The 23,490-nt window shown below is 40.1% G+C and overlaps 1 protein-coding gene across 4 annotated transcripts in view; it reads right to left on the reverse strand.

Moving 5' to 3' along the window:
- ZEB2 (zinc finger E-box binding homeobox 2) overlaps positions 1–23,490 on the reverse strand; it is a 163,553-nt gene that overhangs the window by 2,697 nt on the left and 137,366 nt on the right. For 3 of the 4 annotated variants that reach the window (XM_053405981.1, XM_053405973.1, XM_053405991.1), the window contains exons 6-8: positions 22,756–22,864; positions 17,057–19,029; positions 13,056–13,236 (exon numbers count right to left, since the gene is read on the reverse strand). In XM_053405981.1, the coding sequence (XP_053261956.1) occupies positions 13,056–13,236; positions 17,057–19,029; positions 22,756–22,864 (2,263 nt within the window). The remainder of the gene's footprint in view (positions 1–13,055; positions 13,237–17,056; positions 19,030–22,755; positions 22,865–23,490) is intronic. The other variant, XM_053406000.1, reaches the window with a different exon arrangement.

Raw genomic sequence — 23,490 nt, forward strand, 5'->3', positions numbered from 1 at the left:
ATGCACAGTGTGGGGGTGGAAATGTACCCAGGGGAGAGGTGTGCACTGCCTAAATTTAAAAAGTGGAGGGGGATAAACCTTGCATTATGGGGCTGTGTAAGAGTAGGGATTCCAGATAGGCTTCGGTACATTTACTTTTTCTAATCGGCTTCATGAGAATATCTTGGGACACCAAGATTCTAAGGAGTAAAAATAAAGATTTTGGAGGGGGTGGGATACTCTCAAATAAATTAGGGTTGTATTTAACTCACTCAGACAAGAGCTGTTGAAATTAATGGAATTAAGTTAATCAAATACATTGATTTTAATGTGTCTACTCTGTGTATAAGTTGGATACAACTGATACTCTTGAGGGGAGAGTTCTATATTTCCTGCAGTAGCAGTGTAACAATTGTGCATTAATAGTAGAAAAAATTGCTTGCATGAAAAGCTCCCAAACAAACAAGAGCTCTATTTTTAATAGCTTTCACTTTCTGATGTATTCTGTATATTGCTTTTTTCAACCTGAGGACAATAAAGAAAAAGTAACATGGAGTATCAGTAGAAAACTGGCCATGTCGAAGAGCAGCTGGTGCCTGCAATAAAGTTTGATAAATATCCTATTTATTTACAATTCTACAGACTCTCCCACTTACGTTTTGTGCTTCTTTTTTGTCCTTTATTGAATTAAGGGCATCTGACTATAAACAAGGTTACGGTTACTTAATGATTCACTTTCTCCAGTTCTGTTTCATCACGTAGCTCGTGATTTTAGGGGTTTCTCCATGCCTCATATCAAGAAAATTATTCGGCTTTAACAATATCAGCTTTCAGGAATTTCTGAATGTTAAGCCTCAGTCAAACTCTGGAAAGCCCTTGTTTTCCGAAATACCCTGAAAACATAGGAAAACTGCACCTAAATTAATTGTAGCAACTTTCTAAATAAAGAATTTTATCAATCAATCAGCCAGTCAATATTATTTTATTTTAATATGATAGTTTATTTATCAATCAATTATCAGTCAATATTATTGGTTTGGGTGGGGGAAGCTAATCTAAGTTGAGCATTTATATGAGCATGGCCGGTTTTTACAATTAAATGGAAATCCTAGTATGGGAACAGTGAATTATCCTCTTTTTTACTCAAGCTTCTATCCTTTCCTCCATCACACAAGTCATCCGAAACCATCTGACTTGGTATCACTAAATACCAGGGGTGCTACCCCCATGTCATGAAGAACCTGGATGGGTAACCCTTGAAGAAACCCACACTAAGTGAACTAATGACACTTCCATGGTTGAGCTCTCCTTGGAAAATGTTGCACTCCCAGCTTTTTGATAATTATGAATAGTTTTCTGAAACACTGTGGCAAGCACAAAGCCTTTTATATACTGGTTTAACTATGGTAAATTCTGAGAGATACTAGATTAGATTATCCTTGAAATGCCTTCCAGTCCCAAGAGGCTCCAGGGTCTCAAATGTGTCAAAAATGAAATAGTCAGTTCTTTGGAGCTTTCTGTTTGAACTGCTCAAAATGGATGAACTCAATAATCAAAGGTATTACAAATATTAATAAAGACATGAGACAATGTGAAGGGGAGTGTTGCTGCTGAATTACATAGCAGAGAAATCACTGCCTCACTGACCACATGCACAGAAACTAATTGTGAGGACCGAAAGAACTACATTTCTAAGATCTCAATGTTGAAGCCCTTAGTCAGGAAAAATTCCCATTAAACTTTAGTGAGAGAAAGATTTAGTTCCCTATCAGCAGCTACTGAGATTTGCTACATGAGCAGAATTGTTCCTCACTGGTAATTTTGGGAGAAGTTCTCTGCGAGTTGTCAGCCATTCACTGAATGCTGAAGTTCCCTGCTGCTGCATGACACCATTATTTCCACTGGTATTTCAAGCAGTTTCAAATCCAATGTCTGAAACTTGACACCCGTACCAAGCCTAAACACATCTGGTTGATTCGAGGCCACAAATAGCTCTGGAATGTCTTTGACACCTTCCATAACTGCCATACTTAAAAGCTTCATTCCAAAATAGAGCTGACCCCCCCTTCCAAAAAAAGCTTGTCAGCCTGATAGGACTGGGCAAAACCTAGAAATGTATGACACAATATTTAAAATTTAAGTTTCATAACTGCACCAACTTATGCAGGCGAGCGTGTCACTTGTCACTGGTGATGTCATGAACACCAGCCAACTGATTCATGGGAATGGCTCTGGGGTAGGGTGTGAAGACACATAAGGTGACCACTTTGTTGAAGCTAAGCAGGTCCGGGTCTGGTTAGTTTCTGGATGGGCAAGCACCTGGGAACCACCTTGGGGTCCATGAGAGAAGAAAGGTGGAATTGAAATGCACAAAGCCAAACCAAAATTACACTAGGTGGTGCCTTAAAAAAAAAAAGGCACACCTCTTTACCTTTATATTATCTGTTTTGTGATTGCTTTTTTTTGCAATTGCTGTTTTTTATAACTGCTTTGAATGTTGTGGTTTAAATGCTTGTAGCCTGCCTTCAGACTTTCAGGTGAAGAGCAGGTAATTAACTAAAATAATAGTTCTGCTTCTTCAGCATGCCTGATGTTTACATACTGGGCATTATGTAGTCACAGGGGCCGCCGTGCCTTATGTCTTAACACAAACCACACAACCTAAATATATTGTGGTTTTTGGTACATAGATCCCATCATTTTGACCTGCACACACTCTGGGAGTCTGCCTGTGCATGCTCTCCTATGCAGACAAGAGTGGACTTTCAGTGGGCAGGGAGAATGGCATTGGCAGGCATAATCACAACCCTTTCCCACGATTCCCCCCATGCATGTCTGCACGGGGGTTCAAACTACTGGTAGGCCTAGAAAAATCCCAGCCTATGCTGTTTCCAGCAGCATAAATTCATGCCAAGGTGGTCATGGCATCCCCTGGCATGCAGTTGGAATGTGCAGGCTTTGGCATTCCAACACAAACCACCCCTAAACGTGGACTCGTGGCGGAAGGCCAAAACCCAAGTCTGGGCTAAATCCAGTCTGTGCTGGCCGTTTCACATGCCTGGCTCACCCACTGCAGCAAACCAGCTCAGTCAATGGCTTTCTCCCCCAACTGCTATGAGCTGAGATTCATAATAAGAATAGATAGCACAGCATGGAACTAGGAGAAGGGAGATCATGAGAAGGAAAACACAAGCCATATTGTAAACTTCAGGGCAAAGTCTACATCCAAATGGGGCGGGGGCGGGGTTTGTATTAAAAAACTGATCTTAAAGTCGCACTTCAATAGCTGGCAAAACTCAAAAGTGCCCACTTCTGAGCCATAGGTGGACAAAGTCATTTGAGTAGGAAACAAAGAATGTGGCATTGCTTGCATAATTTAGCTGTGGTGTTTTGCAAATGTGCATGGCAGTTACCAGGATTGCTCAGTGCTCCAGGACATACCTATGTGCAAGAGGGAGACTCAGTGTGCAAGTATACATGAAGGGAGTTGGAATGCTATCATATCCCTGGAATATACTCTTTCTCCAGTATTTTGGTAATGATAAGCATTCCAAACACTTCACAGGTATTCACAAGAATTACAATCACCCTGTAAGGTTGGCACTTATGACCCCCACGCTGCAGATGTGGGATTGAGAACTGAGATTTACAAGTAGTGACTAGCCAGCAGCCAGCTGACATGTTTGGGGCTGAGGTACAGTTTGAACTTCCCCCCAGTCATTATGTAGTTTTATTATTGAGTTGCAGAACCCTAGCTGTATATGAGGTCCTTTTGGGGAAGAGCAAACAGATACTGTGCTCCTGCTGCTGTGAATGTAATGCAATGGGTTTTTTTAAGCTATATTCAATGTTCGTGTTTGTTTTCTTTAAAAAAATAAAATTTGTTTAAATATCTGTAAACTGCAATTTGGACCAAATCTGAGCCACTTAGAACACAGACTTTTAAAACATTTTTGTTTGCTTTTTTATGTTGTTAGCCACCTTGGGCAGGGTGGGTATTGTAACTGAAACACAGGGTTAAGATTAACTTTAAATTTAATTAAATCAAAATTTGATTCCTTGCACTGTGGTCTACTTTCAAATGGCAAGTGTCCCAGTTCACCTCAAATGTTTCAGTCAGGATCTGTTGCTTGGCAATGCAGTTAGAGTTATTCTTTGAAAGCCACTGATACACTCAGATCAAAGTTGCAGGTAACTTGTTTGATTCCCTCTTCTTGTTTTTGATTTGCTAAACAGCTAAGCTGAAGAAGAGCTCTAATGTTATTTCAGCTGCTCCTCATAAACTTTGTTAAAGGTATGGCACTACTATCACACGATCAGGGAGCTCACATGAAGCAGATAGTCCCAAATCTCTATTCCATGTGAACTTTATGCCAGCTGCACTCATCCACTGGGAAAGCACAATGCACGATTATCTCAGTTTTGTTGAAAAGGCAGCTGAGAATCCCTGGGCATGTGATAAGAACAGTGACTTTTATCCACATAAAAGTCATAACATGAGCAGGAAAATCAGTCATGTTAACTGACCTCAGGTGGACTCCCTCAGATGAAAGAGAGAGAAAAGGGGGGAGGGAAACCATGTCACATTTTAGAGGAAAATAAGGGGTTATATTCAAGCGGTTGGGTTCCTCTGCTCATGAGAGACTTCTTTTCCTCCACTGAGGCTTCTGTTAATGGAAAGGAGAAGGAAGACAGTTTTCATAAATTCCTCCCTTTATCCTGCAGCCCCCACCCCCTGTGCCACCTTCAGTGCTGCTGTGGTCCCCCAACTTTCTTGAGCAGATGGGGGGATTAGTTAACAGTCACCTTCTTCCCCTTCTACTTACAAAAAAACCCAACTCCACAGGTTTAAAAATCCTTCCACAAGCAAAGGGACACCATTGGATACCACCCCCCACCCCTAACACTATAATAAACTATAGGAAAACACTCCTAATTACTTTGCAAGCATATGGTGGTAAATGCCAGATGACTAGATGCTAGAGAACAGGATCTGACAAGGCAAAGAATAAAGAATGCCTCCAATGGCAACTGTGTTCATAACAGAAAGGGAATCAGACAAGAACTGAAAAATATCTCAGAAAGTATGAGATTCCTTTGCTCTCAAGACAATTATTCAGGCATAGTTTGATCAGGTCAGTGATGTGATAATAGCCACAGAAAGATGGCATTGCAAAGGTCATCCATGTCATTCTCTCCTGTACCTGAAATACAGCTTCTGGTAAAGCCCTCCCTTGACATCCCTATCCAGCCTCCGCTTGAAAACAGATAAAACAGAGCAGGGTGTTTTGCTTTATTACTGAAATGACTTAAACATACAAAGCTATAGATTGTGATATTATTTCAGTGTTTTTTTAAAAAATGATTGAACCCCCTATGAAGGTAGATAGATAGGTTCTTCAGAAGTTTAGTGCCTGGTGCCTTTACTTTTCTTCGTGAACAAGCCACAAAGAGATTTAGAGCCCAGTCCTAACCCCCAGATCAGTGCTGCTGGAGAGAATTAAGATTAGCAGGAGGTGTCCCTGCACTGGGCTCACTGCTGGGTGGAGGGGAAAGGGCTTTGCCACAGAAACCCCCACTGTGCCCATCAGGACTGCAGGCAGTTGAGAAGCTTCTGTTCTGGGGTGAGGGCAGAGAAGGGCTGGACAGGAATCTGCTGGAGCCTAAGTCAATCCATTTGCAGGAGACATGCCCAGTGTGGGCTCCTGGGCTGTGCCAGTCTCGAGCTGTGCTGGTGCAACAAAAAATAAAAACAAATAAATAAATCCCCCTCCACCTACTGATCTGGCTAGCAGGAGCTGGCAGGGCTGCGGATGGAGCAGAGGATTTCGGCGCTCTGCGTCCCTCTGGCTCCTCTTCAGATTGCTCTGTTATTTGTTGTTTATTTGTTTTTTTCTTATATTTCAAACCAGCATGTATTCTTTAATGGCAAAAAAATGCATGCTCCGTTTTGGGTTCAATTTGCTGTTTAGCCTCTAAATTTGTCCCAGCCTTATGAAGTGATTCTGTGCTTTTATCTCCCTGCATCTCCCCCTCCCCCTTTTTAGGCCACTGAATAGAATCCAGCCCTGATCTCATTGGCTGATTTGACAATTCCGTCTCATTGATGGAGAGATGCCTTTGAAATGACCCTGGGTGAGATTAACATGTGAAATTATTTATGAGTTATGTAAGACAACTTAAACGATGATTAAAATACATACATGGTTCTTCACTACAAGTATACAGCAACGTCACATGGTCTACAACAGAGCAAAGCTTTAAATTGTCCTGATGTTTTCGTCAGGAGGCCTGGTATTGATTCTGTTAACAAATCTTCTCATTCTCCTTCTTTATCCCCTTGCTAAAACTCATTATTTGATAGAGTAAAGGTTGTTTCATTGTTGTATTACGATCGGAAAAGCACCAATGGGGGTGATATATAAATACAATTAATTATTATTATATGTTTAAAGATATCTTACACAAATATTTGTGTGTGTGTGTGTGTGTGTGTGTGTGTATTTGCACTGTGCTTTTATCCCACATCCTGACTCTCTTAGGATTTGCAATGAAAAATAATTATATCTAATCATTTTATACACAGCTACACACCCAAAGGTTTACAATTTCATTGCTACATATAAAAAACATGTAACAGCCCAAAGATGCAGGCTTTTTGGGCTTAGATATGGGCAAACCATGTGTTTTGAAAAGTGATAAATTTTGTTATTCCAGTGATATAACAGTAAGTAGGTTTGGGGACTGAGGAGTGTGTTTGCAAAGAAATTCCAGACTTGGAAGGTACATAAGGAATCATCTGGCAGCGGTTTGATTTTTTAAAGGCAGCTGATTGAAGCCACTTAGGGGTTTGGATGTTAGAAGTAGTCCCGGTGGAGCTGGATTAATGGGCAGAGTGTAGTGAGGCGGTCAAAGGTGCGTTATAAATGCAATTTGGCGTAATTGCAAATACCACACTTGCTCTGTTGTTACAAAGAAGAAAGACTACCATTTCTAGTGCAAATTTCATGAGCTTTGAATTTACTCCAAGAAACTGCATATTATTTAAGTATAAAAAGTAATCCTCATATCTGAGTCGAGTGATAGAAAATTATCTATAAACAGCATGTAATTTTTTTTATGAATCAAGCTCTAAATAAGGAAAACTTGTGAGCTAGGAATTCAGAAGAGCAGCAAAAGAGGGCTGATTTGCTGCTAAAGCTTGAGAACAATATTTAGTTTACCGAATCAATCTGGAAACAAAAGTAGTGCTTGCCTCAGCATAAAATCTACAAAAATTATATATAAAAAGAAGTCTTAATAAAACATGCAGTTGGAAAGAAAAGAAGAATTAAAGGGAGGACGCCACCATGAAAGCTCTCGTCGTTTCTTGTGAATGATGAAATGGAGCATATCATTAACCAAGGTAACAAGGCCACAGGACTCCTAGGCATGCCTATGAAAATATTAATTTGTCCAATATGCAAAAATTCCTGCATATCTTTACTGCGGGGTGTGGGTGTGAATTTGTGCCAAAGGAATTTGCTGTGGAAAACTAAAAATGAAACGTCCATTGGGTGTTGGGAACTCCACACATAGGAATCTTTTGTCACTACAAAATTTTTTTTAACTGGAGAATGAATGGTCACTCCATGCCACCAACTTGCTGTCACCATGCTTCCTCCTCTTTCTCAACCCCTTCCTTAACCGTCTTCTGAGCACAGCTGCCTGGAAGCTCCCAGAGTTGATATAAGGACAACTGTTTAGAAAGATGAAGGGAGAAAGGGTTTGGGGGAAAGTGTGTAGCAGTCGGAGGACCAAGGCTGCTATGAACTTTCTCCCAAACCCTTTCCCCTGCCATCTTTCTAAGCAGATTGTCCGTATATCAACTCTGTGAGTTAAGCTAGGCTAAATAATGATGATGATGATGATGATGATGATGATGATGACTGGCCCAAGCCACCCAGTGAGCTTTATGGCAAAGCAGAAATTGGAACCCAGATCCATTACCAAATCCTACGGTCCAAACCCAATATTATATCCACATCGCCACACTGGTTCATGCTATACGGTTTAGTCACTCCACGTTCTCATATGGCAACAAGGAATCAATTCAGGAGATCAGACAAGGAGTCATTGTAAGCTGCTGGTTGCTTAAATTTCCAATTTTAGGTTGCTGGCATCCAACGCGTTACTAATCTGGATAGCAGAGTTAATAAAAAATATTTTAGTCTAGTAACTATCAAATAATTATTTGAAAGACAGTGTTTTACATCTAAGCACTTCTGTTTGGCCCCCAAGGGTTACTATTGAGTGATAGGCTGTAGGAGACTTAAGCAGTCTCCTGGCCACTACCAATGGCCCATTACCAATGGCCCTTATCAAATGGGACTCTTTGAGAATTAAAATATCTTGCCCTGACAGAAATCAGAATTAACTACCAAACCTAACTTCTGTTTCGTTTTCCCCAGTGGTGCTCATCCAACAGGTAGCATAAGGACTTTGAAATGCTGCTGGCCTTTCAATACTTTCTCCTAGCTCATTTGGCCACATACTACCGGCATAAGACTATGACAGAATGGGCTTTTTTGCAGGAAGCATCTCAGATGGTTGGATACAGTACACAGGGCTTAGATTTCTGTTATAGTATATCTAACATGTGAATTCCAAACTCCTTTTAAGAATGACAAGAACAGCAGCAGCAGCAGCAACATGGCTTCACTTTTCTAAAGTAGTGTAATCCAAGTCACAAAACTTGTGCCAAAAAAGTGGGCTTGAGACCTCAGTGTAGTCAGGAACCAAGGAGAGGTAAATCACTTTAAAATCACAGGGGAATATGAAGAGCACAGATAAATAGAAGTGTATGGCATGAGCTAGTCAACTGGGCCACTGCATAAGTATTAGCTTCACTGCATTGTGTGAAAGCTGTATATGATATAACTGGTTATAAGGCGACAGCATCAGACCATTCCAGAACAGCTGACCTACAAAGAAGAAGAAAAGTGTGGACTGCATCTTCAGACAGATCAACACTTTGGCTTATAAATCTATGCCCATTATTTGTGCTACTCTAGAAAGACAGGATAAGCACTAACTGTCCCCAAAAAGATGAGGAAGGGATAATGATTCAGGCACTGAAAGCAAAGGTTAATTGCAGTTCAGAGAGTCTTGCCCCGAACACAGAGTGAAATTTCTCATATATATTAATAGATGAGACAGCCATTCCATCGCTCTGGCTTTTTCCATAACTTTATCAGTTTAATTTGCAATTCACTTAACATTTACAAAAGAGGCCAAAGAAGAAGAAGGAAAAGAAGGAAAAGAAAAAGGCGAATGGCCTTTACATTTTCTTGAAGTAAACTTTAGCTGCGTAAATATGCAAGACAGGTAGTGGAATAAGAAGGGCAGGCTCGTGTTAGTTTGCAAGTGTTCCCCCTTAACTTACCACTACTGTGCTGCTGTTCCACCAAATTAGATTAAGGTCACAATACTATAAACACTTGCCTAAGGGTAGGTCCCATTTAATTCAGTAGAACTGAGTAGACATGCATAGGATTGCATTTGTAATCTGATTAAATGGCCTTTTACTACTCTGACTAAAGTTAGGATAAAACTAGATCCTGATGTTTCCTGCTATATGAAGACTGCTTTTGCTGAAGTTAACAAAACAAACGTGTCAGAGATGAAGGAAACTTAAATCCAAATCTCTTAACTCTGGGACTAGGCAGTTCTATTGTGGGAGTGATTCTTCTCTTCAAACACTTTTATTTGTGCTAAAACTTGAGGCAGAATCTCACAGAGATATAAAATAGATAACGGTCAGGAGGAAAGGAATATTACAGCATTGCACATAAAGTCTTCCTTGCTTGTTTAAAATCAAAGCATATGATCTGCTTTTTTGCAAATCAAGGTGCCTGGCTTGTCAAATTTCCAGCCTTTCAATTGTCAGCCTATGACTGTGGAGCTTATGGACCACCGACTTTACGGGATTCAACCATATGTCCAGATCCCAGTATATGAGAAGGCCAGCTCTAACATAAGAGGTTTACGGTAGTAGTGTAGCAAACCATAATATTTGCAGATGGCTGCAATAAAATCATTCAGGAGAGGAAAGGTGCAGGGATGTAAAGCCTGCAAAGCTTTTCCTCCTCTTCAGCCATACAAACAATTGCATCTGAGTAATGCAACGTAAGGAATATGCACACCAATGAACCAAGCAAGCTGGTGGTCCAAAATGCTACTTTATTTCCCCGCACCCAAATCCCATGAGTATTTTAACTTCCTTTTTATTTTCTGCATAGGATTTAGCTTAAAGAGGCAAGGAAAGAGTACTAATGTTGTGGAAGACCTTTTATTCCTCAGTTTCAAAAGACTCAAGTGAAAGATTTTGTGTCTTTTAAAAGACACAGCAATCAAACGGGAGTAAACAGTGTTGTTTTAATACAAGATGTTTTGGATATTTCTTCATTATTCTTGTTTAGGCTTAGTTAGGATTTTGAACTAGGAAATATTGAAAGATACAGTAAATCATGGGCACAGTTAGGCCAACTCCACAATTAATGTGGCAATCATTATTCTCCATCAGTTGACTAGTGTTACAGTGCATGTCCCTCATACATGCTTTCCATGTTGGCAGACAATTTTATTATTATTATTTATTGAATTTATATACTGCCCTAATACCCGGGGGGGGGTCTCAGTGTTCTTATTACATATAAACAAACAGAAACAAAATACAAGGGTAGAGTCACCCTTTGCCTCATTCCCCACACCACACCCCAGGTGTTAGGACATTGTCAGTTCAGAACACAGGTGACCAGACTGTGACAAATTATATGCCCTTTTTATGATTCTGTCCTGTTTGGTGACTGACTGCTAATCAGCCGTTTGTCATACACACTTGCCTCTGTTGGTAAAAGTGTGCATGGCAATTAGGGATGGAGGATTTAATCCATTGGGTAAGTGATGCAGGAAAGACCAGAAGCACCTGCCACTCATGAAGCAGGCTGCCCTGTATTCTGGAGTGTATTCACTATTACAAAGTGAAGGACTATTAGGGGAAGAGTTTTTAAAGGATTTGAAAAATTTATACACACACACACACACACACACAAACTTTGTTTATAAATTTGAAGTGAAAGCAAATTTCCCAGATTTTGTAATGAATGTGATTTATAAATGCATAAAAAGCAAAGAGCATGCTGGAAGGCATAAAAGAAGATCTATTGAAATTTACCATTTATTCTGCTTATTAAATAGATGTGAATGATTCCCATTCCCACTATCCTTGTCACAGATCCAAGACTAGGAAAACAATTAAGAGATGAACTATTGTTAGGAACCATCTTACTGTTTGGGTTCATGCACATGTGTGTGTGAGCTAGACATGTGTACTGGAAGAGAAGACAACAAATACTTAAAAAGGGAAGGCAACAGTATTTGTGTTAAATTACCTATATAGAAAATGAGCTAGAGCTTGACTAGATCTGATTTTCCTAAAAGGAGATTCAAGTTTCAGTCTTTTTCAGGTACTTTTTTACCCTAAATTACTAATCTCTGGATAATTTTCCATGTCTAATATAAATAGCTTTTAATTTTTGTACTCTATAAGGTAAGATGGGGCTCACTGAACTGTTTCTTCTTCTTTTATATAAAAAGCACAGGGCCCTTAAATTCTTATCTTTCTGCTTACAGGCAGAAGTCCCCTGGACCAGTTCGCACATCATCAGAGTCTGCAGAGTCGGAGCTTTGGTCTTCAGAGGTTCTTCCCTGCAGCTCAGTAAGTGAGTACCTTTCGATCTACCTTGCCAGCCCAAGGCAGCGCACCAGGAGAGAGGCCAGAAGGCAAAAAGATGCCCACCTGCACACCAGAGTGTTGGCTCTTTAAGGAGTGTAGCTTTCAAAGAAGAAGATCGAGCCTAAGCCTCCCTCCAGTGTTTGTTGCAAGATGCAAATGCCCTGTGGGCCCTTTGGAAGACTCCACCACCTGGGCACAATTTTGAAGGCAGATAACCTTTTATTCTAAGAGGTTAATAATGCCCTCATCACTTTTTACAATGAGAAGAGCGCTCTATACTAAATGCAGATTTTAAGGTCTGCTTCTTGCAATATAGCCATCACAAGAATGCCATTTGGAAATGGCTTTGTGCAGCAACTACTCTGTTTCAGGGTCAAAGTGCAAGGGGGAAGGTAAACGGCGTTTCCATGCGCTGCTCTGGTTCGCCAGAAGTGGCTTAGTCATGCTGGCTACATGACCCGGAAGCTGTACGCTGGCTCCCTCGGCCAATAAAGCGAGATGAGCGCCGCAACCCCAGAATTGGCCACGACTGGACCTAATGGTCAGGGATCCCTTTACCTTTTACCTTAATTGCAGCCATACTATGAGGAACAGACCTGAAGAAGAACTGTAGAAGATAAGCAACCTCTCTTACAGTACACTGCCATCTGACTGATAAAAGGATAACTTGTTAAGCGTGTAAAGAAGGTGTAGATAAGCTTCAGGCATTTCCAGACCAAAAATTCTGTGACGATGCTCCACTTCACTGTACAGATCATCAGTATGTATATACGCAAAGCACTGTACAAACTCAGGTTCCCTCTTGGTTCAACTGGACTAGCACTTTCATGTGTATTAATTCTCATATATACATTTTTAGAGAGGCAGGCCAAAAGATAAGCTTTAATCTATTTTGATCAGGCCTTTAAATAGCAATATAGGTGTTTAATCACAGGTGCAAGAGATTTAGCTATTGCTAGTCCCCCACCCCCTTACATAGATGTTTATGGGCAGACTGTCTAACACGGGGTTTCCCAAACTTGGGTCTCCAGCTGTTTTTGGACTACAACTCCCATCAACCTTTGCTAGCAGGACCAGTGGTCAGGGATGATAGGAACTGTACAAACAAAAGAGTACAAAATTAACATGTGAAGAAGTGGGGGGGGGGAGTCATACTGAACTAAACAAAGCACACAATTTCTTCCTTGTTTAATGCCTTAAGCATATGTTGCATCTTATGTTGCACAAGTGTACTCATTAAATATTATGAAAAGTACCACATGCAAGAAAGCTTGTCTCTACACGCCATAGCCATTCGTACCTGTGTGCTCATATTTGTGTCGCAGAAGGGAACTGCTTTTCTGGAATGTCTTGTCACATAAGTCACATGCGTACATGCCACTTTCTGTCTTCTTGATCTTCTTTCGGGACAGGCAGGAGTCGGAGTCTGTCATGTCATCAAGACCTGACATGTAATCCGGAGTTCCATCAAGCAATTCTCCCTGTGATGCAACCAAATGGTTTATGTAAAACATGTTTCCTTCCCTTGTTCTGTGATGTTATACAATATCCTGCGTTCCTATAGTATGTTAGTTACTATATTTAGTTTCATCGGTAACCAGGTAAGCACCCTGAGTTACAATAAGCAGCCTCATTAGCTCACACTCAACTTTTTATCCCATTAAGTCTTACGTGAGTAGTGCAAAACACGTATGTCCAGAGCTGCACCCCAGAGAGTATGTTTAGGATGCCATTTGGAGTCTGAAAAATCATCTGATGACACGGGGCTGCCACAAAAACATATTTTCTCAATATCTCCTATAACATCTGTGGTGTCTTAATGTTGTTTGTTTTCTGCTGTCTCTGCACATCCCTGGCTGATGGGCTTGGGGAAGTGCTCAACATGGCGATGTCACAACATGTGGATAAATAATCATTACAAGGAGACATGGTATCTTCATTGTGACAGATGCATTTGTACCTGCTGCCCTGTATCACTAAAAATATAGTTTCAGTCTCAATTGGCATGGGCACCCAAAGCCTAATAGACAAGGCAGAATCTGGCAAAATTGTGACTGCATAAGCAATCTGAACCCTTTTACAGGCTATCGTGTGCTCAGTCTCTCCCTATGCTGAGGCAGGGTATGAACTAATAGTGTGTAGTACTGATGGCTGCTCCTGAAATGCTGTTATGAAATGCTATATCTATGCAATGGAAGAGAACAGATGGCCAAATGGCCACTTATACCATTACCAAGTCAGGGAACATGACAACAACCAGAGTCAGCTCCACATAGTTCTTTGTGATTTCATCCCTGTGGAAAGCACTGGTGTGATCAGAATATGATGTAACCACTTTCCACAGGACCACAGATGCCAGCGTGTTTTGATGGAACTCCTGCTCACATTACTTAATTTGTTCAAGTCATATCCAAATATGTGCCAGCTTTCAGTTCCAGGAGGTCATAGTTGTCCTGCATGACTAAACCCATCACCCCAAAATTAAGGCTGCAATCCTATACATACTTATCTGGGAGTAAGTCTCATTGAACTCAATGGGACTTAATTCCTCAGCAGGCATGCACAAGATCACACCACATAAGCACCCTTGGACATAACTGTAAGGGGCACAGGAAGTGCGAGTGCCGCATTCTTCCGTTTCATAATTCCCTCACCTTCACTTCTCAGAGACACACAAGGAAATTCAAGGATTCATGTTTTCTGAGGACAATGAGAGTTGAGGATATGGACATTCTGTTTTGAATGATACAGAGATGCAAGAAAACAGCACTTGTATATCCTATCGTCCCCATATCTATAGCTGCTCTAAAATGTAGGACATATCATTTAATAAACAAAAAACATGCTATGGATGTGTGCACTCTGGCCTACAGCTTATCATGTGGAATCTGGCTAACAACATGGACAAGGCTGTACACAGAATTTGAAAGGAAGGCTTCGGTGACAAGATAGCAAGCAACTTTTGCTTTATAAATATTCTGAGGTTAAGTACTTTGACGTATAAACATTTCGAGGTTAAAACAGCAGTACCTGCTGCTCTAACATCTATTCAACTTTTAGGATAATTCTGCAAAGTAACTGAAAGTTACAGAATGTCATAGTGTGTCGCAAACCTAAAATAAATGTGCAAACACAGCTTTATCTTTGTGTAAAATCCTGTATAGATAACTTATTAACAAATAGCTCCACATACTCTGTAGGGTTGAAACTTGTATTTCTCGAACAGGCTTCCTCCTCCAATAGCCCTTCACACCATAAGCCACTTGGGAACAAGAGCAATATGAAACTAGTATGTGTGTCTACTGCTCAAGGAAAAGAAAGCAAGATTATGGTAGTTTTTAGGGTTGCAGAATTTGTAGCTTGCAGTGCACTTCTGTGCATGTTTTATTGGAAATAAGCCTTGCTGAGTTCAATAGGACTTCTTGGTCAGTATGCTTAAAATTCCAAAGTGCATTGTGTTCATAATAATAGGAGGTTGTAAAACAAACCCAAAAATAACACACACAGTCACAAACCACTAGATACAGGCAACAATGACAGAGCTTTTCTTTCAAGACACCAGACTATAAGTGTTAGAAAGGCTTCAAAATGAAGTTTATATTTAGGCACAAAATATTATTATGCAATCCACTGAAATGTATGTCTCCCCTCTAAAGGCCTTGAGCTATATTTTTATATTTAATTTTGTAATTTGAAATAGGGAATATTAATAACACTTTTTATCAATGCTGTATCTATGTTAAAACAGCCTTCAGCATTAAGCAGTAATGAATGTGGATCAGTAAATTATTAAATTTCTTGATATTTATTTTGTCTTGATCCAAAGAGAGTGCAAACTTGCATGATAACGTACATTTCCATTTGCTATCAGACAGTTCAGTTTCTTAGACTAGGTTTTTACTAATTAATATTAGAGAAGATTAAATAGGCTTAAATACGTTTACAAAGAGGGCAGATGTACTGTAAATTGGAATAGTGGAACAGCTGTTATGGAGGTACCGTGCTATTTATGCTCCTATTGTGCAGAGAGGGATTACTGCCTGTAACATTAAACCATACCTGATTTTCACATTTGAAAATATAAAACATTTACTAGTTGGTAAAATTACTAATGGAACCTAATAGGTCATATGGGAATGTCCACAGATGTTTTAAAAAATCAACTATAATCAGTTAATCGCTGTCTGACAAACTGTAGATGTATTATATATACACAATTCCTACACACTACGCGTGTTTCCTGTGGATAAAATCCTTTGCTATATTTAAGTGGACAGATGTCAATTTTTATTTTTTTATTTTTTTGCAGTTGGGAGAGTTCCTAAAAGTTTGAACTCACCTACATTGGGCCATAGCTCAAAGCACATGCCTTTAATGCAGAAGCTTCCAAGTTCAATCCCCGGCAACTCCAGTTTTTTAAAATAAGGATCTGGTAGCAGATGATGGGCAAAATCTCTGCCTAAAACCCTGGAAAGCCACCAACATTTAGAGTAAACCTTAATGGGCTCGGTGGGCTGATGGTTTGACTTAGTATAAGGCAGCTTCATAGGTCCACATCAGCCCAAAAGTGGACTGAGAGAACCTTTTATGGAGATAAAAACCAACAGACTTTATATTTTTAGAGTCTTCTCAACAATAGTCCAAGGGATGTGGTGGGATGGGGGGAAGAATAGACCGGTGAGGAAAATGGAACAGGTGAGATGAAAACAAGTCTGGCTTGGGGATCTTCATAATCCTTTTTATAGCTTTGTAAAGATTAGTTGGAACATATTATAAACAGCTTATGGCTGCATTATCATTTCCATGTGATTTCTGAGAATCTCTTAGGGTTACAGTGGCAAGGAAACTACCTAAACCACAGTGTGCCAGTGCCAAAGAAGCCACAGGCTGGGGGACTCTCCCAGCGCTTCATGTATCTCATCGGTACTTATACTAGGATGGTCATGAATATGAATTGTATCAACAGCCTTTTCTTTAAGAGTACTAACCTTAACCTTTCTCAGGGTAAAGCAGAAGCATTTTCCCCCTGCATGAGGACTGTAGCTGATCCCTTGAAACTCATTTTATATTCTTATGGGCAGGTAATGTAACGGTAATGGGCAGGAAATGTTCAATTGCAGTTGAACATTCCAAGTTTGTCCACCTTGGCCATGTTTACATAGTTTCATTTCCTCGCGTCTCCTTTTAAAAATACAAATGGAATGTTTGAGCTGATTTACCCTAAGGATGTTTTAAGTCATGAAACAGTACATGGGAATGATGTATACAACCGTAACCTTCTGAAATAAGGAAGATATTTACCTGAAAACCTTGCTTCCGCTGGTACTTTCGCCTTTGCTGCATGTCAGCAAACGTAGCTGCTCCAGTTGGATAAGTATAGGCCATATGTGGTAGGAAGCTCATTTGATCTATTCCTGGGTATGGTCGTAGCCCAGGAATACTGGTCTGAACTGGTGGCATAAAAGTGGCTGGGGGAAATGCGCTCTGTGGCGGAAGTGTGGTGTACAAAGGTTTGGCACTAAAAGGGCTCATACCAAATAATGGATTAGTGCTTTTATCCAAACTATTTGAATTAGAAAATTCTTTCTTGATAAAAGTCAAGTTCAGTGGCTCATCTGAGGTTTCAGATGACGAAGAAACACTGTTGTGGTCTACGTTTACACTATTGGATTTTGTTTTGTTCTTTGTGGCTATAATACTTTTGGGTTCCTTCATTTGTTTTGGTAATGACAAGTCCAAAGGCTCAGCCTGAAGCTCCTCAGAGGAGAAACTGTTTGGAGTGTAAGAACTACTATGGGAGTTTTTAGAAGATGTAGAAGAAAGATTTAATGGAGAAGGAGTATTGCTCCTGGAGTGGTCCAATTTATCAACTGGTTTAATATTGGTAAAGTGAGTAGGTTTCGTTAGCCTGAGAGGGGTATCACAGTTAGTAACGCTATTATGAAGTTCAGCTATAGACGGTGATGTTATAGAGTCCACAGGCTTTATAGGGGATCTGGCTGACAAAGAGTCTTTAGTGGGCGTGTTGTTGGTGGCAGCCAGCACCACCTTGGCACTGTTCCTTTCCAGCGATGGTGACCTGGAAGTTGAGTACTGGTAGACTTTTCTTTGTTCGAACCATTCCTTCACAAATTCCTGAGGAAGGCCAACGGCAATGGAAATTTTCAGTAGTTCATCAGAGGTGGGTTCCATATTCATAGCAAAATATGCTTTAAGTACAGACATATGGTCCTTGTATGGATTGATGGGGCTAGTCATTCCTTTCTCAGAAAGTACTGATGACAGGAGGAGAGCTTGCTTATCAACAAACACTCCTGGTTTGCTAGGAGCCATGTTTTCATGAGGTTGGAGGACTGCCTTGATTTCTTCGTTCATCTTACACAGGTAACGTTCATGCTGATGAAGGGGAATGGGACCAGGAAAGCTTTCTTTACAGAACTGGCATGAAAATGGAGTAGGTATATTATGGTTGTCTATCATTTTGTCTTCAGTTACCAGATCTATTAGGGTGCGTAGCTTTTCTTTCTTAATGTTATTGAGCTGCCTCCTCGAGTCTGTAGTTAAACTCTGGAGACAAGCTTTGGCTTCATTGACCTTTTCTAATGTGTAGTCAATAATACTTTTAGTGGCACCATTATGACTGACTACTGGAAGACCCACAGGTGGAATACCAGGAGAAGTAACGCCTTGTTCCTCAGGTTGAGAACATGGGTCCTTCATGTGGTAACCTTTCAGCTTGGAGATTTCTTCAGCGCTGCAGTCCATTTTCTGCCTGGAAACAGTATTGTCCACAATCTGTAGGACTTTCTGCACCTCACTTAAATTGCTGCCTATTGCTGGGAATCCAAGTAAAGATGCATCCATCCCTACCCCTAAGTGCTGCATTGGACTTTGCGTGGAAGTATGAACTCCTATTGGGCTGGTTGAACCAAGTCTGCCATTCATGAAAGGATTAGCACCAGTGAACCCATGGGTTGCCATCAGAACTTTATATTCATTGAAATCTAGTGGTTCCGTTTTGATTTTCAGTAAGCCTGATTGCTCAGACATACTAGGTGGTTTTCCATTCTCCAGCTTGTTTCTCAGTTGTGTAATGGCTGAATTAGTAGGTGAAGAAGATACAGAATTAGGAGAAGAACCCGTCTTGATATTGTTTCTCATTCGACCATTTACAGAGATTAAGCCAATGCATTTCTTGCTGCTGATGTGTGAACTATACGAGCCAGAATGGGAGAAACGCTTCTTGCAGTTTGGACACTCATAGGGCTTTTCACCTGCAATTAATTTTTAAAAATTAATTTTTAATAACTCACAAATAGACCAGTTCTTTAGACCATTTACTGTGTCTGCACATTTCAATCCTTTCATCTTGCTGCATTTTCTCCTTCATTCCAAGTTATGTTTAGGTTTTTGTGACTAGAAACAATTCAAACTAGACAATCTACAATTAGCTGCATGCAAGATTCCTTCTCATCCTGTGATGCTCCCTAGCTTTTACTGATGGCTCACATTTTGTTGAAAGCTATAGATGTCTTTACAAGGGAAACAGAGAGTGTACTGTACTGTACTATGTAAAGGAATACAGCTGAAAACTTACATGTAATGCACAGTGTTTGCAATATCTAAATTCAGATAGCAGAAGGATTTTGCCATGGCTTTTAATAAGGACCCAGGCAACATGCAGTTACAACAGTAGCATAATTTTGTGTGAATCGGTTGGCATAGTAAAATGGGGGACAAATATGACCCAGTTCACTTTTGAATGCAAATTTAATGCAAATATACACTATCCAAAACAATATGTGGAACAGAAACACCGTGACTCATTAAAATTTGCACTTCTCCTAATTTTTCAATGCAGTTCTCCAGCAAAGCAACGTGTACAAATATGCATATGGAAAGTGTGCATAAAAAGGCATATATTGGTGGAAATAACAAAAAAATTGTTTATGGAGGAATTACTGTAAAAAATGTGTATCCTGAGAAAAATTCACACTAAAATGGTGGTGAATTTTCATGAGAACTTTTTTTTAGAAATTAAGCTTTAGAATAAATTATGGAAGTTCACTCATACTTGCTTATTAGCTTTTAATGGTTTACTTCTAGATGATCTACATGGATAATGGCCAGAGAACAGGAGACATGTATTTCTGAAAAGGGCATTGAAGCACTCTGGTCTTGCTTCAGGCTCCCCATAAGTATCTGATTGGTTTCTGTGAGAACAGGATCCTGGACTAGGTGGGCAATTGGTTAGATCCAGCAGGGCTGTTCTTATGTTTTTTATTCCTCCTCTACTCTCATTTCCAGCCTAAAGCAATGCTTCAACCACTTTCTGAATCTGTGTACATATATTTTTAGGTTTTACCCTAAGGCGGGGGCAGATAATTTTAACACAGGTTTTGGCAGCTGTGAATGAATTTTGGGCTCATGTGCTCCCATTCCCCCTGCTTCTGCTCTCTTGACTCCTGTAAGGCTCTGTTTCCTTCCATTTGTCCACAGCACAGTTAGCCATGATTGTCCAAATCAGGCAGGTTATGGTTTGTGCAAACCATACTTTGCCTCCAAATCAGAATGGGAAACCATGGTTTGAACTGAGTTTCTGATTTAAGTTTGGCAAGCTTTTCCCATTTAGGTGACATGACAAAATATTGTTTACAACTGAACCAGGGAACAGGAAAAATTCAAAAATGAAGGTTAGGAGGAGGGAGTATGAGAACCCATTGCTGTCTCTTTGCCTTTTCTTGCTACTTTGGAATGAGTCTACTTGAGTTCAGTAGCCACTAGTCTTTGAAGGATGGGAACTCTCCCCTCTCCTGTGATGGAGAACCCTTGAGTCATGATCTGGATTGGCTACACAAAATATAAAGGCAGTTTTTCCACTCTCTGTCTCATGCTTGAATCACCCCCCCCCCCCCAATTCCTGGGCTTGTATTAATTTAATTAACTTCTCAAATGGAACAAGACACCCCCCTCTCGTTCTTCCACATGCGCCCCCTGCCACCCCCAAATTTGCTCCAGGGGGGCCGGGGGAACTCACAGAACAGATTTAGTGGGTGTATGTGAAAGGGGAGGAGAGAAGAGGTGATGTACATAAGCCCAAAGTTCACCGCAGCTAGTTATTATAGTGGGAAACTGTGGTTTGCTATTACAGCTGAGTTGAGCATTAAACATATTAAACTTCAGTCGGAGCATTAAACATAAGCTTAAATCCCTTCAGCTCAAATCAATGGAGTTTAGAAGTGCTTAACTTTGAGATTGTACCCAAGGTTTGCAAATGCTGATCTACTAAACAAAAAACAAAGTTCACTGCGAGATTTTACATGCCTGCAGATTAGATAGCTTAAACATTAGAATTATTATATATAAGCAGAATATACTTTTTAAAAAAAACTTATGAAGAGTGTATAATTACAGAAACTTATTCAGACTATTTCTTAGCTTTAAAATACTGCTTTTTTAGTCTTCGGTATATTTGTCTTTGTTTCTGATTTGCCTTTGAATTTATTTGAATAAATCAAAGTCTTTGAATACTTGACCAGCGTTAACAGCTTTACTCACAATGTCTGCATCAAAGGGTGAAGACTTTTAGTTGGAGGAGAACTCTAAATATTATCATTCAAACATTGACAAGTTCCAAATATAAGGCAAAGTGTTGCCCTATTTTCTCGCTGTCATGTGTAACTGAATGACTTAATGCACTCAGCAGAGGCTATTTATTTCAACGAAGGGGATTGAATTAGGAACACAAAATTATATTTTTAATTGATGTGATAGCCGATGCAGGCCAGAAAGGCAGGGTATAAATATTGTAAATGGATATATAAAGTGGCTAGTGTGTTCAGCTTGGATATGGACAACACAACTTCGAGGTCAGACAGGCCACTTCACACATTACGTGGCAACAATCTCATGTTGGCCATTAAGTGCATCTTTATTGGGAAGCTGCAGCCAATCTGAGATCTCTGGCAAAGATACCTGAATGTTTGTTGCTTGTTGTGACATCCAGCTGTGATGGTATAGATGTCCACTCACACAACTGGGGAGGCAGGGAGTTAGAGGAAGAGGAAGTCTTGTTGCACAAACTTAATTCTGCTCACCTGACACTGGATTTTGCAGAATGTTTTACAGGTACTTAAAAGTACAGTGTATGAAGAAGCTATGAAGCTCATCAAGTGTGATGCCATGTCACTATCTCTCAGCTCAACTTATCATGCAGGGTGCTTGGGAGGCTAAACCAGAGGTCAGCAAACTTTTTCAGCAGGGGGCCAGTCCACTGTCCCTCAGACCTTGTGGGGACTGGACTATTTTTTTTGGGGGGGGGATGAATGAATTCCTATGCCCCACAAATAACCCAGAGACACATTTTAAATGAAAGGACACATTCTACTCAAGTAAAGACACACTGATTCCCAGACCATCCGTGGGCCACATTTAGAAGGCGATTGGGCCATATCCGGCCCCCAGGCCTTAGTTTGCCTACCCATGGGCTAAACAGTTGCTGTGAACTCTTTGGAGAAGGATGAGATGCAAGTGTGATAAAATAATATGAATGAGGCAGCCATTCCAAGTAAGCAAGCTTAATTTGTTTATTGCTGCTGGATTGTGGGTGTTGGTCTTGTTCATCTTTAAGGTTCCTTGTTTTTGTTTTGTTTTTTAGGCAAGTGTATCACAAATAAGAAAACTTAAGAGCCAAATGGCTAGGAATTCCCAGAATTCCTCTGAGTAGAAATAGCTCCAGGAAAGCAATTTAGAACTTAATTAATTAATCAGGTAATACATTCTGCTATTTGGAAAATCTTATATGGAAACTTGTGGTGCTGGTTTCTTATTTGTTTCTGAATAGCATGAAAAATGAGGATGAGTCAGAAATCATTTACAAAGTATCTTGGCGGCTCTAAACAAAATGGTGAAGATACTAAGCTTTTTTAAAAAAAGAAAAAACAAAAACTCTGCTAATTAAACAAAATGCAAATGAGAACCCTGGCACCTCAGCTACTCACCACTGTGGATTCGCAGGTGTTCCTTCAGATGGTGCTTGTATTTGAAGGCCTTGCCACACTCTGTGCACTTGAACTTACGATTGCCTGCTCCTTGGGTCAGCATTTGGTGCTGGGAGAGTAAAGACACCAGCATGAATTTTATGCAAATAGATATCTGTATATGTAGAGGTATGAATTTCTCTCTCTGTGTGTGTGTATTACCAGCATGAATTTTATATACAAATATATCAATATCTATATGTGTGTATATGTGTGTGTGTGTGTGTGTGTGTGTGTGTAGAAAGAGAGAAAGAGAGAGAGAAAGGTTTCCTTTTAAGAAAAAAATTAATTAAAGCAGTTTTGTATTTATCTGTCAGCCTAAAAGATCTGCATGCACATTTATTTGCCTCATCAGTGCTGCCATAAAAATCAAAATGTTGGCAGTAAACCTGAAGGAAATCTGAATTCACTTCGAGCATTTGCTTTGGAATTATTTCTTAAGTCTTTCATCGGCAGCACAATATATTAAGGCATGCAGTGCTGCAAGGAATGGATTTGTTAATTTTTAAAAGAAATTGAGGCTTTTAATATTCTTAGCTGATCATACTGTCAATTCACAACTTGCAGCATTTATTTTTTTAAAATATATATTTGCAGTGCTTCTGAACCCTTTAGCATTGTGATGATAAGCAAGCTTTGTTTTATCAAATGCAAGAGGCTGTCACTGCTGGGAGGGAAAGTCCTGATCAGAGAATT

Source organism: Podarcis raffonei, chromosome 1 (genome assembly GCF_027172205.1).
Source record: "Podarcis raffonei isolate rPodRaf1 chromosome 1, rPodRaf1.pri, whole genome shotgun sequence".
NCBI classification, from domain to species: Eukaryota; Metazoa; Chordata; class Lepidosauria; order Squamata; family Lacertidae; genus Podarcis; species Podarcis raffonei.